Source organism: Equus quagga, chromosome 2 (assembly GCF_021613505.1).
Source record: "Equus quagga isolate Etosha38 chromosome 2, UCLA_HA_Equagga_1.0, whole genome shotgun sequence".
NCBI lineage: Eukaryota > Metazoa > Chordata > Mammalia > Perissodactyla > Equidae > Equus > Equus quagga.
This window is the reverse complement of record NC_060268.1, coordinates 153,265,727-153,280,948: the sequence shown is the minus strand read 5'-3', so window position 1 is coordinate 153,280,948 and position 15,222 is coordinate 153,265,727. Positions and strand designations below refer to the sequence as shown.

General features: G+C 47.8%; 1 protein-coding gene across 1 annotated transcript in view; it reads left to right on the top strand.

The window, feature by feature from the left end:
- The first annotated feature begins 6,751 nt into the window (after window positions 1–6,751).
- RRP12 (ribosomal RNA processing 12 homolog) overlaps window positions 6,752–15,222 on the top strand; it is a 29,542-nt gene continuing 21,071 nt past the window's right edge. The window contains exons 1-9 of the mRNA XM_046653526.1: window positions 6,752–6,959; window positions 7,504–7,733; window positions 10,108–10,191; window positions 11,292–11,368; window positions 11,938–12,043; window positions 12,241–12,357; window positions 13,503–13,641; window positions 13,746–13,873; window positions 14,825–14,923. Of these exons, the coding sequence (XP_046509482.1) occupies window positions 6,821–6,959; window positions 7,504–7,733; window positions 10,108–10,191; window positions 11,292–11,368; window positions 11,938–12,043; window positions 12,241–12,357; window positions 13,503–13,641; window positions 13,746–13,873; window positions 14,825–14,923 (1,119 nt within the window). The 5' untranslated portion in view covers window positions 6,752–6,820. The remainder of the gene's footprint in view (window positions 6,960–7,503; window positions 7,734–10,107; window positions 10,192–11,291; window positions 11,369–11,937; window positions 12,044–12,240; window positions 12,358–13,502; window positions 13,642–13,745; window positions 13,874–14,824; window positions 14,924–15,222) is intronic.

Genomic DNA, 15,222 nt, shown 5'->3' with positions numbered 1-15,222 from the left:
GTTCACGCTCTGCTTTGGCGGCCCAGAGTTTCACCAGTTCAGATCCTGGGCGCAGACGTGGCATCACTCACCAGGCCATGTTGAGGTGGCATCCCACATGCCACAAATAGAATGACCCACAACTAAAAATATACAACTATGTACTGGGGGGATTTGGGAGAAAAAAGAAAAAAAAAAAATGATGCCAGGTGGAATGGCTATCACGCTGTCTCTGCTCCCCCAGACTCCCTCCTGCCACCTATGGACACCTCTTGTCAGCTGGGAAAAAAGGGTGGACTCCACCTTGGGGACAGTCCCCTCTTTGAGCAAGAGCACATGTGCCCAGACTCCAGTCCCTCCACACTGAAGGGAAACACACATCCTCTTTAGTGTACCAGGCCATCCGCTTGTCCCTCCAGACTTACTCTAGGAGGCAAGCTCTTCTTCCTGAAAGCTCTTCTTTGGCCAAATGGAATGTTAATGCCCCTGAAGCCAAGGGACTCTCGGCTTTCTGCAGTGGTGATGTGCCAGGCATGGTGCTAAGCATTCTGCATGCATTATCTCATTTTAGCCTCAGAACAGCAGCCCCATTTTCAGATGAGGAAGCTGCGGCTCAAAAAGTTCAGCCGCCTGCCCCCGGTCACACCTAGGATGTAGCTCCAAATGCAGGCTTGCCTAAGTCCCAAGCCCGAGTTTCAACACAGCTTCCGCAGTTAGGGAAACCCTCCGGAGCAGCTGCCACTCCACCGCCTGGGTCAGGATGGGCTGCCCCTGGCGACAAAGCGCCTCTCCCTCCCCCAGAGCTTGAGTCCTAAGTTAAACACCCAAACCATCCTCTTCCTCTTCGAGGCAGGAGGCTAAGCCTCAACTTCCCTTTCCTCTTGCCCAGTGTCATAACCAATTACAGTCCCACTGACCTAAACATGGCCTTCCTGCTCCCCTTGGGCTCAGCACTTTGAGTTGTTGACACAAATAATCCATAATTAATTTATAAATCAAAATTGGGGTGAGTTTATTACGAGCTAGGTTTGAGGACTATAACCCAGGGACTTCCTTCCGCAAGGAAGGAAGGGCACCAAAGAAGTGGGGTGTACAGCGTGGTTATATACCGTCTTGGAACAAAGAGCATACAGCACATATGACAGGAATATCTCTTTTTCTACTGTCATGAGATGCTTGGCTGGCACAGCAGGGTGGGAGCCAGCAGGTCAGTAGTCACAAAGTGAGCACAGCAGGTTGGTAATTAATCCTTAGTTTCCAGGAAGAGATGCTTATCCTTAAAGAAATGCTGATATGGAAGGAAGTTACATCTCTATCTTTAAGGGCATCATTCTTGTCTTAGGGACATAGTAGATGTTTAAAGCAGATGTGCAATGCATGTTTAACAGGCCACGTCAGGCCCTTTTGGAAAAACCATGTCGGGCCGAATTAGTTTTAAACCAAATGGTTTCCTCATATTCTCCAACATATCTTACTGCTTTTCATTTATTTATCAGGCGGCAGCAGCCCTGTTCCCTCCACACAAGCCTCACAGACGTTTTTAAGAACAGTGGCTGCAGAGGGGGCTCCTGGGCTAAGAGTTGGATGTCCCAGCTTCTGCCCATCCACTGACTGTGTGACCTTGGGAGTGTCACTGAACCTCTTGGAACCATGTTTTCCCATCTGTGAAATGAAGACCTGCTCTGTCCTCCTCACTTAGATAATAGGTGAAAAAGTGTTTTGGAATTTAAGAAGAGTTTTTTGGATAATAATAATTAGCTCACATTTATTGCCTTCTTACTATGTGCCAGGCAGTGTTCTAAGCACTTTATGTGTATTATTTATTTATTTATTTACTTTGTTCTAAGTACTTTACATGTATTGTTTAGTTCTTATACACCCTATGGTTAGACATTCTTTTTCTTTTCTTTTTTTTTTTGAGGAAGACTAGCCCTGAGCTAACATCCACCACCAATCCTCCTCTTTTTGCTGAAGAAGGTTGGCCCTGAGCTAACATCTGTGCCATCTTCCTTTATTTTATATGTGAGACGCCTGCCACCACATGGCTTGGTAAGTGGTGCATAGGTCCATGCGCGGCATCCAAGCTGGTGAACCCCAGGCCAATGAAAAAGAGTGTGTGAACTTAACTGCTACGCCACCGGGCCGGCCCTTGGTTATACATTCTTATCTCCATTTTACAGATGAGGAAAACTCAGGCTCAGAGAGTAAGGTGACTTGCTCAAGGTTAGACAGGAAGTGGTGGTACTTGGATTCTAACCCAGAAGCTCTAACTACCGAACCCATCCTACAAATGTGAGCGGTCCTCATTAGCCATATGTAGTATGGCTAATCATGGAGATGGCTAATTTCTCTGGGTGGAAGATGTTGCTGGAATTCAGGTGCAGGGAAGTTGGTCCTTCATCAAAAAGGAGAACCTCGGGGTGTGGGGAGAGAGTATGCTCAGGCCATCTGGATGCCTCTCGTCCCCTCTCCTGGAACCCCATGCCTTCTGGAAGAGGTTCTGAGCAGATGCCTCAGGATAGAGTGCCAGCAAGTGGCCTGTGGCCTCTCCAATCCCAATTCCAGACTGATGTTTCATCCAAGGGCTGTATCCAGTTATGATGCAGACTCAGTATGGAGGCCAGCAGTTGTCTGCTCCCTGGGAAAAGGATGGGAAGGCTGCCACTACCCTGGACCTCTTATCTCCCCATCTGATTTGCAAAATCCCGGCCTGCTCAGCAGTTATTGCTGCCTCTCTGCACGGTTTTAGCTTTCACTGGTTGTTTGCAGAGCTCCCTCTGGTGTCAAAGGTGCACCACCGCACCCTTCGCAGGGTACCACTAACGATGACATTTTTGGAGTTGTGTGTGTTTTGACAGACACACACACTTTCACATTGAATCCTCAGAGCAGCCCAGTGGGTTCAGTATTATTATCACCACTATACAGAGTATGAAATGGAGACTCAGAGAATTTAAATCCTTGCTCAGTGTCATGCTATAAAGTAACTTGAGATCCGAACCCAACACTTTCTGTGCCCTCTCTCAGGAACTGTCCCCACATCTAGACCTGTGGTTGTGAGCACCAGCTTGCTTACAGCAGTTTCCAAACTCGCCTTCCTCTTCCTCCCCAGGCCACCAGTTCCCTTATCTCAGCCTTACTGCCCAGGTCTCAGCCTGTGTCCCTGGAGTGGGGCTCAACCAGAGGGTGGTGGTGTTGGCTCCTGTGGCTGGACGTGCGGGGCCCAGAGTCAGTGCTCAGCTGTCTTCTCTGCAATGACGCTTTCTCACGTTGACAATCTTTATGCTCTTTCTGCTCTGTGTGACCACTTTTTATTTTTAGCAAACTAGTGAAGTGTGATATATACAGAAAACGCACAAATTCTAAGTGCACAGCTCAGTGAATTATCACACAGTGAATACATCCACGTAACCTCCCTTCTGATAAGAACTTAGAATATTACCACACCCTTTGTGCCCTCTCTCAGTTATTAACACCATTGTAACTGCTATCCTGACTTCTAATAATAGAGATAAGTCGTGCCTGGTTTTGAACTCCATCTAAGTGGAATCATGCTTTTTTGTGTTTTCTGGAGTCTTCTTAGATCACACATGCGTTCCATGTAGCAGTAGTTTGCTTGTTCTCATTGCTGTATACAGCCGAATATGGTATTAATCCCATTATATCAATATACCACAATTTATTTATCTGTTCTACTATTGGTAGACATTTGGATCATTTCCAGTATTTTCCACTATTTGGCTATCTACATCCTCACCAACACTTAGAATGGCTAGTCTTTTTATTTATTTATCTTTTATTTATTTATTTTGAGGAAGATTAGCCCTGAGCTAACATCTGCTGCCAATCCTCCTCTTTTTGCTGAGGAAGACTGGCCCTGAGCTAACATCTGTGCCCATCTTCCTCGACTTTATATGTGGGATGCCTGCCACAGCATGGCTTGACAAGTGGTGCGTAGGTCCACACCCAGGATCTGAACCAGCGAACCCTGGGCTGCCGAAGTGGAACGTGGAAACTTAAGTGCTGTGCCACTGGGCCAGCCTGGGCTAGTCTTTTAAATTTTAGCTATTCTGGTGGGTGTGTAGTGGCATTTCCTTGTGGTTTTAATTTGCATTTCCCTGTTGGTTAATGAGATTGAGCATCTTTTCAAATGTTTATTGGTCATTTGGCTATCCACTTCTGTGAAGTGCCTGCTCATGTCTCTTGGCAATTCTTTTTATTGGATTGTCTGCCTTGTTCTTATTGATTTGTAGGGGTTCTTTATATATTCTGATGTACTTTGTTAGTTACATGTATTGGAAATATCTTCTCCCACTCTTTGACTTGCCTCTTAGTGCTCTTTATGGTGTCTTTCCATGAGCAGAATTTCTTACATTTAATGTATTCTAGTTTGTTGATCTTTTCCTCGGTGCTTAGTGCCTTCTGTGTCTCATTGAATAAACCACCAGGCTGTGGGAACTTATGCAAATCACTTCAGTTTTCTGGATTTGGTGAAATGAAGAGTTGGTTCAGATATTCAAATGAAGAGTTGGTTTACAGCTATTTTGAATTTCACAGATTAGTAAACTTGTTTTAAAAAGGAATAAGCCTGACAAAATGTTGCCTATTCTTTATTTTGGCAAATAATAGTCTTTGGAAAAAAAGCCTCTTCCTTTTATTCTCACTATTGCTTTATAAAAGGAAGGGCATTTGAACACCAGCATCACTATATTGTACTTATTTTACTGCAGAACAGTGAAAGAATTGTCACTCACCAGCATGTGACCTGTCACCTAGATGATGGTTCAGGTGTCTGCTTCCAGCACCAACCCCACAGGTTCACGAATTTCATGCCAGCCTTTCCTTTACTCTCCATTCCCAGCTCTTTGGTTCTTGGCACCTCTTAACTCCCTCAGAGATGTATGTTGGGAGCTTTGCATTTCTAACTGGAAAGAAAGACCATCTCAGTTTGCCTAAGAAAAGACTAATTGGTATTTACATTTATGCTTGAGTTTTTATAATTTGTGCTCTCATTTTAGAGCTTTTATTCCCTCCATAACACTCATCTACTCATTCGTTCATTCATTCATTCAGCAATAATTTGTTGAGTACCTACTATGTGCCAGGCACTGTTCTAGGTGCTGCGAATGGAAGTGGCAAAGACAAAATTCCTGTCATCATGGAATTTATATTGTGGAGAGGATGCCAGGAGTCTATGTTCTTCACAGGCACCCCAGAGATCAGCTGCAACTAATATTTTAAAGATCTTTAGGAACTTGTCTATTTAAGAACAAGGGATGTCTTAGTCTGTTCGGGCTGCTAGAACAAAATGCCACAGACTGGGTAGCTTATAAACAACAGAAATTTATTTCTCACAGTTCTGGAGGCTCAGAGTCTGAGACCAGAGTGCCCCTATGATTGGGTGAGGGCCCACTTCCTGGCTCACAGCTGGCACCTTTTCACTGAGTCTTCACATGGTGGCAGGGGCTAGGGAACTCTCCGGACCCTCTTTTATAAAGCACTCATTCCGTTCATGAGGGTTCCACCTTAACGACTTAAGCACCTCCCAAAGGCCCCACCTCCTAATACTATTATCTTAGGGAGTTAGATAGGGATTTTGGTGTCTAAAAAAAAAAAATTATCATAGGAATTTTGGGGGGATACAAACATTTAGACCCTAGCAAGGAGGAAAATTCAGACCATATAAGTGAAAGAAGCAGGATACAAAAACTTTGTCGACTTCTGGCTCATTTAGAAGATTGACTTATTGAAGTGTCTTATTTAGTGGGAGCTAAGAAATGGAAAATGCATGCTAAAACCTAACCAGGCAAAGCCCACCAGGATCAAGCCTTAGCCTGACAGAATCAGACTTACTGATTTGAAGTGAGGGAGGGAACTCCAGAGCAATCTTGGAATGCTGCTCCGCAAGAGGGGAGGGAAGCATCTTTCGTAAGTTTTGGGTTCTGGCTGAAGGATGCTGGTGAGGCTCACAGGGGAGTGGGAGTTCTGGGTTGGTTGCTGGTTCCCAAGTGGAATTAGAAGAGGACTTTAACCAGAGGGCATTCAGTGCTGTCATGAGGCAAGGATGGCCTAGCCATCGAGCATCCCCAGTAATCAATGAAAATAGTTAAACGGGCTTAGAGCATCCCTGGTTGCTGTTTTCTCTTTTCAGGTCAAACATTTTCACACTCTCAGGTCTGGACAGGGTTTTTTTTGTTGTTGTTGTTGTTTTTAAAGATTTTATGTTTTTCCTTTTTCTGCCCAAAGTCCCCCAGTACATCGTTGTATATTCTTTGTTGTGGGTCTTTCTAGTTGTGACATGTGGGACGCTGCCTCAGCGTGGCTTGATGAGCAGTGCCATGTCCGCGCCCAGAATTCGAAGCAACGAAACACTGGGCCGCCTGCAGCGGAACACGAGAACTTAACCACTCGGCCACGGGGCCAGCCCTGGACAGGTTTTGACACTCAAGTAAATTTGTTTCCAGCTTAACTTTTGAAATTAGATTTTCAACAATAATATAGACGTAGGTCTGTTTTTTAACTTGCAAAAGAATTCCCGTTTTATAAGACTCATTCCAGTCGCCAAGAACCACGGCCGTGGCGCACGAGCCCCACAGACTCCCTAGTAACAGAACTCCCTCCCTAGCAACAGAACTCCCTCCCTAGCAACGGACCTCCGAGCCGCTCCGGGATCCCGGGCCTGGAGGGCCCGTAAAACCGGATGGTGCCTGGTTTCCCATAGTAACCGACTCGAATCCGGAAGTGACGCCAGAGGAAGAGGAAGTGAAGCGAGCTACGGGTCCACGTGGGTTCTGCGCCTGTCTCTGCGTCCGGGGACGCCAGTCAGTGAAGCTCAGTCGACATGGGTCGCTCGGGCAAGTTGCCGTCTGGTGTCTCGGCTAAGTTGAAGCGCTGGAAGAAAGGCCATAGCAGTGACAGCAACCCCGCCGTCTGCCGCCACCGCCAGGCCGCCCGCAGCCGCTTCTTCAGCCGGCCCTCAGGTAGCGGAGGGGAGACCTGGCCGCAGCCGGCGGCGTGGTTCTGGGCAAGCCTGGGTCTGGAAGACTCTGGGACTCTGGAGGCCCCGGGGCTCAGGCATTGGACCTTCCATGTCTTGGAATGTCGAATCTGGAGCCTGCGGTAAAGGCCCACCCTCCCCGTTTAACAGATGCAGAGCCTGAGTCCACAGTGGGGAAGTGACTTGTCTAAGGTACCACGAGTAACATTGTTAACGTTGGGTGGCTCTTTACAAAAAGCGCTTTCATCTTCATTTATTTCCCAAGCCTCCTGAGTATAGGCCCCAGCCCACTCCCACCGGCGCTTGCTGCCATCGGGACAGGAAAGCAGCAGCTTTTACCTGGAGGGTCCCGTGTCTGGGTTAAGGTCTGGGTGTTCTGTGGACTGATGAGGCGGGCCGCGACCGGAGTGCAGCCTCTCGGGTTGTGGGCTTGGACTCTGCTGGTTTGTTTTGTGGGGTGGTTCTTGTTCTCCTGGTCATAAGGCGGGTAGAAGTGAGGGGCCTTACCTTGTGCCTCCGGTTTTCAGGAAAGAGCGATCTGACAGTTGATGCGGTGAGGTTGCATAATGAGCTGCAGTCAGGGTCCCTGCGCCTGGGCAAAAGCGAAGCCCCTGAGACGGCTATGGAAGAAGAGGGGGCGCCGGCTCTCACCGAGAAGTCCTCGGGCACCTTCCTGAGCGGTCTCTCCGACTGCACAAACGTCACCTTCAGCAAAGTGCAGCGCTTCTGGGAGTCCAACTCGGCTGCCCACAAGGAGGTAGGGGGAGGGTCAGGAGGGCCGCGGGATAGTGAGGAGGGGCCCGACTCCCGATTTTGATTTTCTTCTAGCGCTGGCTGACTGCTGTCCAATGACAGCAGCTGGTATTTCTGGAGGATGTGTCATCCCTCCAACCCTTCGTGTCCCCTACTTATTACCTCTCGCAGAGCAGATTCCATTTTGTGCTTTTTCTAACAACATCTCCTCTGTGCAAGGCTGAAGTCCTTCAGGGTAGAAATATTTTCCAAACATTTCTCTCTTCTACTGTACCAACACAAGACTTTTTACATAAAATATTTTCAAGAAACATTTGTTGGGTAAATTAATGCTGAATAACAGTGGTTGGAAAATGTCTTATCTAACGAGAACTAAATTTTATTTACTTTTTTTAGTTAATATTTTTTTATTGAGATCATACTGGCTTATAACATTGTGTAAATTTCAGTTGTATGTTATTAAATTTCACTTTCTGTGTAGCTGCATCATGTTCACTACCAATACTCTAGTTTTTATCCATCACCATATATGTGCCGCTTTGTCCTTTTTGCCCTCCCTCAAACCCCTCCTCCTCTGGTAACCACTAATCTGTTCTCCTTATCTATGTGTTTGTTTATCTTTATGAGTGAAATCATATAGTATTTCTTTCTCTGTCTCGCTTATTTCACTTCGCATAATACCCTTAAGGTCCATCCATGTTGTCACACGAGGCATGATTTTGTCTTTTTTTATAGCTGAGTAGTATTCTGTATACATACCACATCTTTATTCATTCAGCCATTGATGGGCACTTGGGTTGCTTCCAAGTTAATAGTTTTAAATTGTATATATTTCCTTTTTTTCGTTGTTTATGTGAAAGATGTCAAAATTATAAATGGTACCAAAGTGACGTGAGTAGAATAAAATGTGAAAGTTGTTCTCCCAACTTAATGCCTTCATGGTAGCTACTGTTAATGGATCATTGTGTAACTACCTAGACCAGCTGTGTCCAACAGAAATGCAATGCGAGCCGCATATGTAATTTACAGTTTTCTAGTAAGCACGTTAAAAAAAAGTAAAAAAGAAGCAGGTGAGATTTATCTTAATAGTGTATTTCTTTAACCCAATGTATCCAGAACATATTGACGGCCCTAGTGGTCTAGTGGTTAAGATTTGGAGCTCTCACCACCTTGGCCCGGGTCAGGGAACCACACCACTGTCTATGGGTTGTCATACTGTGCTGGCTGCCTGTTGCTGTGGTGCTGAAAGCTATGCCACTGGTATTTCAAGTACCAGCAGGGTCATCCATAGTGGACAGGTTTCAGTGAGCTTCCAGACTAAGACAGACTAGGAAGAAGGACCTGCCCACCCACTTTGAAAAAATTGGCCATAAAAGGCACTTTTATGATATAGCACTGGAAGAGGCATTTTCTGGTATAGTGCTGGAAGGTAAGAGGATGGCGCAAAGAGACTGGCAGAGTTCTGCTGTGCTGTGCGCAGGGTCGCTGGGAGTCAGAATCAACTCGACAGCACTAACAGCAACAACAAATACAAAATATTATCATTTCAACATATAATCAACAAAAAATTTGGGGATGTTTTACATTATTTTTATCATACAAAGTCTTTAAAACCTAATGTGTATTTTACCCTTACATCTCCATTTTGTTGCTGAATCTTCATTGGAAATACTTGATCTGTGTTTAGAGTTCATAAAACTTATAATTGCACAAGTAGATTCATATACCCAAGTTGTTCTGAATCTGTTTTCCAATAACTGGATCAAGTATTTGTTTTTAAATTAAATTAAGTAAAATTTAACAAAGTTTCAGGTCCTCAGCCACACGAGTCACATTTCAAGTGCTCAGTAGCCTCTTGTCAACATTACTGGTCTAGACTTTTTTGTATATTTTTTATCCAAATTTTGTTTAGGTTTACTGAAATGTGATTATATTTTATAGACACTGTTCTGTAACTTTTTTCCCTACTGAACGGTATTTCTAAGTTAATATGTAGTTCCTCATTCTTTTCAATAGTTCATAGGATTTGCATCTATCATTATTTCTTATATGATAATAGTACATTATTGGTCCCCTGCTGATGGCTGCTTGGTCCCAGTTTGTTGCTGCAGTGAACGCACTTGTACAGAAATGCTGCACATGTGTGCAGGCATGTCTGTAAGAGGTTAGAGTCCTAGAGGTGGGCTTTTGGTAGACGTGTTCTGCTCTTCCTGTTTGCTAGGCCCTGTGGTGTGTACCCCTGGTTCCAAATGCTGCTTGTCTTGTCTATCTCTGGGCTTTGTCGGGAGAGTAATTTGCAAAGGAACAAGGAAAAGAGGCTACCCTGGGTGGGGTTAGATCTGGAAGAGATGTCATGGGTGCCTCTCCCTCACGTGCAGGTCTGTGCTGTTCTGGCCGCTGTCACCGAGGTGATCCGCTCCCAGGGAGGGAAGGAGACGGAGACTGAGTACTTTGCTGCGCTGGTGAGTGGGTGTGGCTTGGCAGTGGGTGTTCAGAGCAGCAGCTTATTCAGGCCGTACAGAGCGGGTGGGCGCCCCTGGCCTGTGGGGATAGAGAAGGACAACGCTGAACAGGTGAGAGTGCTCCAGTCATTCTCAGGTGACTTGGTAAGGCTGGTGGCATTTGCTACATTATTCTCGGAAAATAAAAATCCACTACTCTGTCTTTTTTCCCCTCGGTCTGTGAAGCAGAGTTAGGCCCAGGGGATCCTCTGGAAAAGTGGTTTTCAAAGTGTGGTGTGGTGTGGGTGGGGGTCCCCAAGCCCATTTTGGGGGTTGACTAGATTGAAATTCTTTCCATAATAATAGTAGAACATCACTTACCTTTTCACGCTCACTTTCTCTTGAGTGTACCATGGTGTTTTCCAGAAGTTGTGTGATGTCTGATGACATTATTTTGACAGCTAATGGAATGATGCTTGCGTATTCTTGTGTTTTAAAAATTTCTCCATTTTAATTTTTAATGTGGTGAATATCAATAGTTATAAGCTACGTAAACAAAACCCCTTTGGGGAATTTCAGTAATTTCTAAGGGTGTAAAAGTTTGAGAACCACTACTCTACAACAGAGTTTGGCAAACTATGACCCACAAGTATAGTCTGACCCATGGTCTGTTTTTCTACAGCCTGAGAGCTAAGAATGGTTTTTATCTTTTTAAAGGATTGTCAAAACACACACAAAGAACAGGCAACAGAGACCATATGTGGCCTGCAAAGCCTAAAATATTCGTTATCTGGCACTTTTCAGAAAAAACTTTCTAACCTCAGCTCCAGAATAATAAATAGATGGTAATATGTGGTTTTTTATCATGTGCCAGGCAGTACTCTAAGTGTTTCATGTATATTAATTCATGACGTCTATTATCCCTATTTTACAAATGAGGAAACTGAGTCACAGAAAGGTTAAGTTGCTAGCCCAAAGTCACACACTGGCAGAGCTGGGATTTGGACCTCTGCCACCAGGGTTCTTGGTCATAACTGTTTTGCTGGGCACGTGGTGCCCCAAGCTCTCCATTTGCCCAGCATGACACATTTCCTGTTTTCGCCCCATGATCCGGCCCTCAGATGACAACGATGGAAGCGGTGGAGTCCCCGGAGTCTCTGGCTGCTGTCGCTTACCTGCTGAACCTCGTCCTGAAGCGGTGAGTCCTCGCTCCTGCCTGAACCCCAGGTCTCGTTGTAGAGGGGAAAAGGGACTGTGGACGGACCTTAGGAACAGGATTAGGAAATTGTTAAAAAGAACAAAAAGATAACTTGAGTGTCAGGTGGCATTCTATAACCTCAGGCTCTGGGGGTGGTTCGGGGTGTTGTACGGCAGTGTGAATGCTGGTGTCTGGGAAGGGGCAGTCCCCTGGTGCAGTGAGGGGGTCAGAAGGGATGGGGTGAGATGTTGGCTCCAGGATACCTGGAGACCTGCAGCCACGGGGGAGGTGGCGAGAGGATTGAAGCGCGTTTATTAGGGCCCATCTTCTGGGTAGTACAGAGAATGGGTAGCAGAAAAGGTGAGGGAGGTAGGAGCTCAGGTGCCTTGGAGAACGTACTGAATGGGGTATCAGGAAGGGTGCGCTCCTGTCCTGACTGTCGCTCACTTGCCGGCTCACTGGGCCAGTGCTGCATCCCTCTGTCCAGCTTCCACCAGACCAGGGCTGGGGCTGCCCCACCTGCTCTCAGAGGCCTCTCTGGGGTTCTGACCTCCATTCTTTCCCCACAGGGTGCCCAGCCCTGTGCTCATTAAGAAGTTCTCCGACACCTCCAAAGCCTTCATGGATATCATGTCAGCCCAGGCCAGCAGTGGCTCCACCTCTGCCCTCCGATGGGTTAGTGTTTGGGTCTCAGTTTCCCCTCTGCTGTCTTCAGAACCCATCTAATTTGGCTAAATCTTGAGTGCTCCCTGGGAGGGGTGTAGGCACTCTGTGGACCCTCACATGGATCTCTTTGGGTTTTCTGGAGCTGAGCTCTTTTCCCGCCTCGCTGAAGCGGGTAGAGCTGAGAGACTCTGACTTTCCTCTTCCAGGTCCTCTCCTGCCTGGCCACCCTTCTGCGGAAGCAGAACCTGGAGGCCTGGAGCTACCCTGTGACCCTGCAGGTGTACCATGGGCTGCTGAGCTTCACTGTGCACGCCAAGCCCAAGGTGAGGCTGCTCGGTCCCTGGAATAGGGGAGGGGGCCAGCCCACTCCAGTAAGGGGCTGGAGTTGGCGCTGGCCTGTCTGGGTGGGATGGGGGAGGTTGCCCAGAGTCCTAGGCTCTTGCCCAAAGGTTCTCCTTCCTGCTTCTGGGGCCCCATTGGCTTAGCTCCAGAAGGCGAGGGGCACTCCTCCTCCTGCAGGAGGGATGTTCCCTGTCAGCCCCTTCTTTGTCTCTGCTGCCTCCCTGGTCAGTGACGTGTTTAGTTGCAGTGGTAGGGGGTGGGGGGTGCTTTGGAGTCACACAGACCTGAGCTGGATTCTACATTCACCACTTGTGCTGTGACCTTGGGCAAGTTACTTCATCTCTCTGAGCCTCAGTTTCCTAGCTGTGAAATAGGGGTAATAATACAACCTTGCTGCAAGGTTGTGGCGGGACTGCAAGGCTGCCCCCAGGCCTGGGGCAGTTCCTGGCTTACCGCAGGTGCTCAGCACACCGTGGTGGCCATGCTGCTGCCTCCTGAAGTTCAGGGCGGGGAGCATGTGGTAGTCACGGTCATAGTAATCACTCCCGTGCTGAGCGCTCGCCTCCTCGTGGGCGCATGCCTCTTTCCCCGTGTATTCATGTGGTCTTTCCCTCCTTTTCTTCACGGCTCTGCTGAAATGTCACTTCACCGGAGTGACACTTTCCTGACCACTGTATGAAAGGTAACAACTCTGCTTTATGGTCTACAAAGCCCTTTTGCCTTTTGGTGTGCATTTGTTTGTCTTCTGCCTCCCAAGTAAATATGAGTCGTTTGCTCTGTTCATGGCCACACTGCCATCGCCGAGAACAGTGCCTGGCTTGGACACACAGTATTGCTCCACGGTTGAGCGAAGGAATAAGTCCCTGTTGTACAGATGAGGACACTGAAGCTCAGAGATTTAGTGGCTTGGCTTGCTCAGGGCTGTTTGGTGAGTTAGTGGGAGAGCAGGGATCGGAACTCAGCTTCGTCTCACTCCACAGCTCAGGAGTCTATACTCGCGCAGCCCGAGGCATAGCATCGGCTGTGTAGCAGGTGTACGATCAGCCTTGTTGGTTGGTGGTTGTGCCAGCCACCCAAGCCGCTGGTTGAATGCTGACCTGGCGCTGCCCCCTTGCCTCGCCCTCAGATCCGGAAGGCTGCGCAACACGGAGTGTGCTCGGTCCTCAAGGGCAGTGAGTTCATGTTTGGTGAAAAGGCCCCTGCCCATCATCCTGCTGCCGTTTCCACCGCCAAGTTCTGTGTCCAGGAGATTGAGAAGTCTGGAGGTGGGGAGCCAGGTCGAGGGCAGGGGGGTCGGGGCGGGAGCTCGCAGGGGAGGACAGCATCTGCTGCAGAGAGTGGGCTGGAATCTCAGCTCCTTGTCTGCCAGGCTCCAAGGAGGCCACCACCACCCTGCACATGCTGACACTGATGAAAGACCTGCTGCCCTGCTTCCCGGAAGGCCTGGTGAAGAGCTGCAGTGAGACCCTCCTGAGGGTCATGACCTTGAGCCATGTGGTGAGCTGGGGCTGAGAGCCGGCAGGCGAGGGCACGCTCAAGGTGGTGGGGGCACACTCAGGGTGGCGGGGGGTCGGGGGTAGTCAGACCCCAGGCCCACAGTGCTGGTGCTCGGGGAACTCACTGGTCAGGCCAGAAGCCGGGCCTCATGTCTCCCTGTCCTGACTCTGCTCCTTGCTACAACCAAGGTCGCCGCCTCCTCCCAGGTGTCAGGTAGGTGGGGCTGTCTGCAGGGTCCTGGTCCAGTTGGGAGCTGGCTCAGAGACCAGGGTGGGGCGAGGGTGGACCCACAGCAGGGCTGGTCAGGTGTCCGTCCTCTCCTACCTCGAGTTCCACTCCAGCCACAGTCACTGTTATTTCTTCTTCTTTTTTTTTGTTTACTCACTAACAAATCCGAATGATAGCTTAAAGATACATAAAAATGAACCCGTGTTTCTCTCATCCTAGCACAATTTTGTTAATCTTTATACATTCTCCTGTAGTGTTTGTTCATGTATGTATTTTATTTTATTTTATTTTATTTTTTTTCATGTATGTATTTTAAAGTATTTATTATATAAATGACATAATCATTGTTTAAAAGGAAAGAACCATTCAGAACAACTTGTGTGTGTCCTTTCAGACATTTTCTCTTTGGATAAACAAACACACTTAAAAACATTTGAAAATACAGCTATAACTCTTGTATACAAACCATTTATAGCCTGCCTTTTTAACCTGTTACGTTAAAAACATTTTGTTCATGTTTCTCCATTGTCTTTGTTTATGTCATTTAAAAGTTTTTCAGTGGCTGCCAAGACTTACTAAAGCGACAGTCCAGGTGTAGGGGGCTTGACTGGGGTTCAGAGGGCTGGGTCTTGCCCCCAGCCTACTGTGGGGAGTGGGAGGTTGAGGAGCCCGGGACAGCTGTGGGCTTTGCAGTTCCCCACTAAGCCTGCATGTCCTCTCCAGCTGGTGACAGCCTGTGCCATGCAGGCCTTTCACAGCCTCTTCCATGCCAAGCCCAGCCTGGGTACCCTGCCAGCAGAGCTCAATGCCCAGATCATCACGGTGAGGCCTGGTGGGAGGGGGAGTGGCATGGCTGTGCTGGGGATAAGGGGTGGTGAGGGGCCCTGTTACTTGTCTGCAGAGTGAGGTTGGCGGGGCTGGGCTGCCCCACTGCAGGAGGCCAGTAGACAGGGAGCCAGGACACCAGCCCCCAAAGCTACATCAGTGTCCGCGGGAGCTGGGGGCCCTGCTTCTTGATCTAGTGAGTTAATAAGCTATTTCAGCATGGTGGTCTCATGGTATTAACAGATACCTTGAGCAGGGACCCTCAACCTTAGGAATCCATGGATGGATTTGGGGAA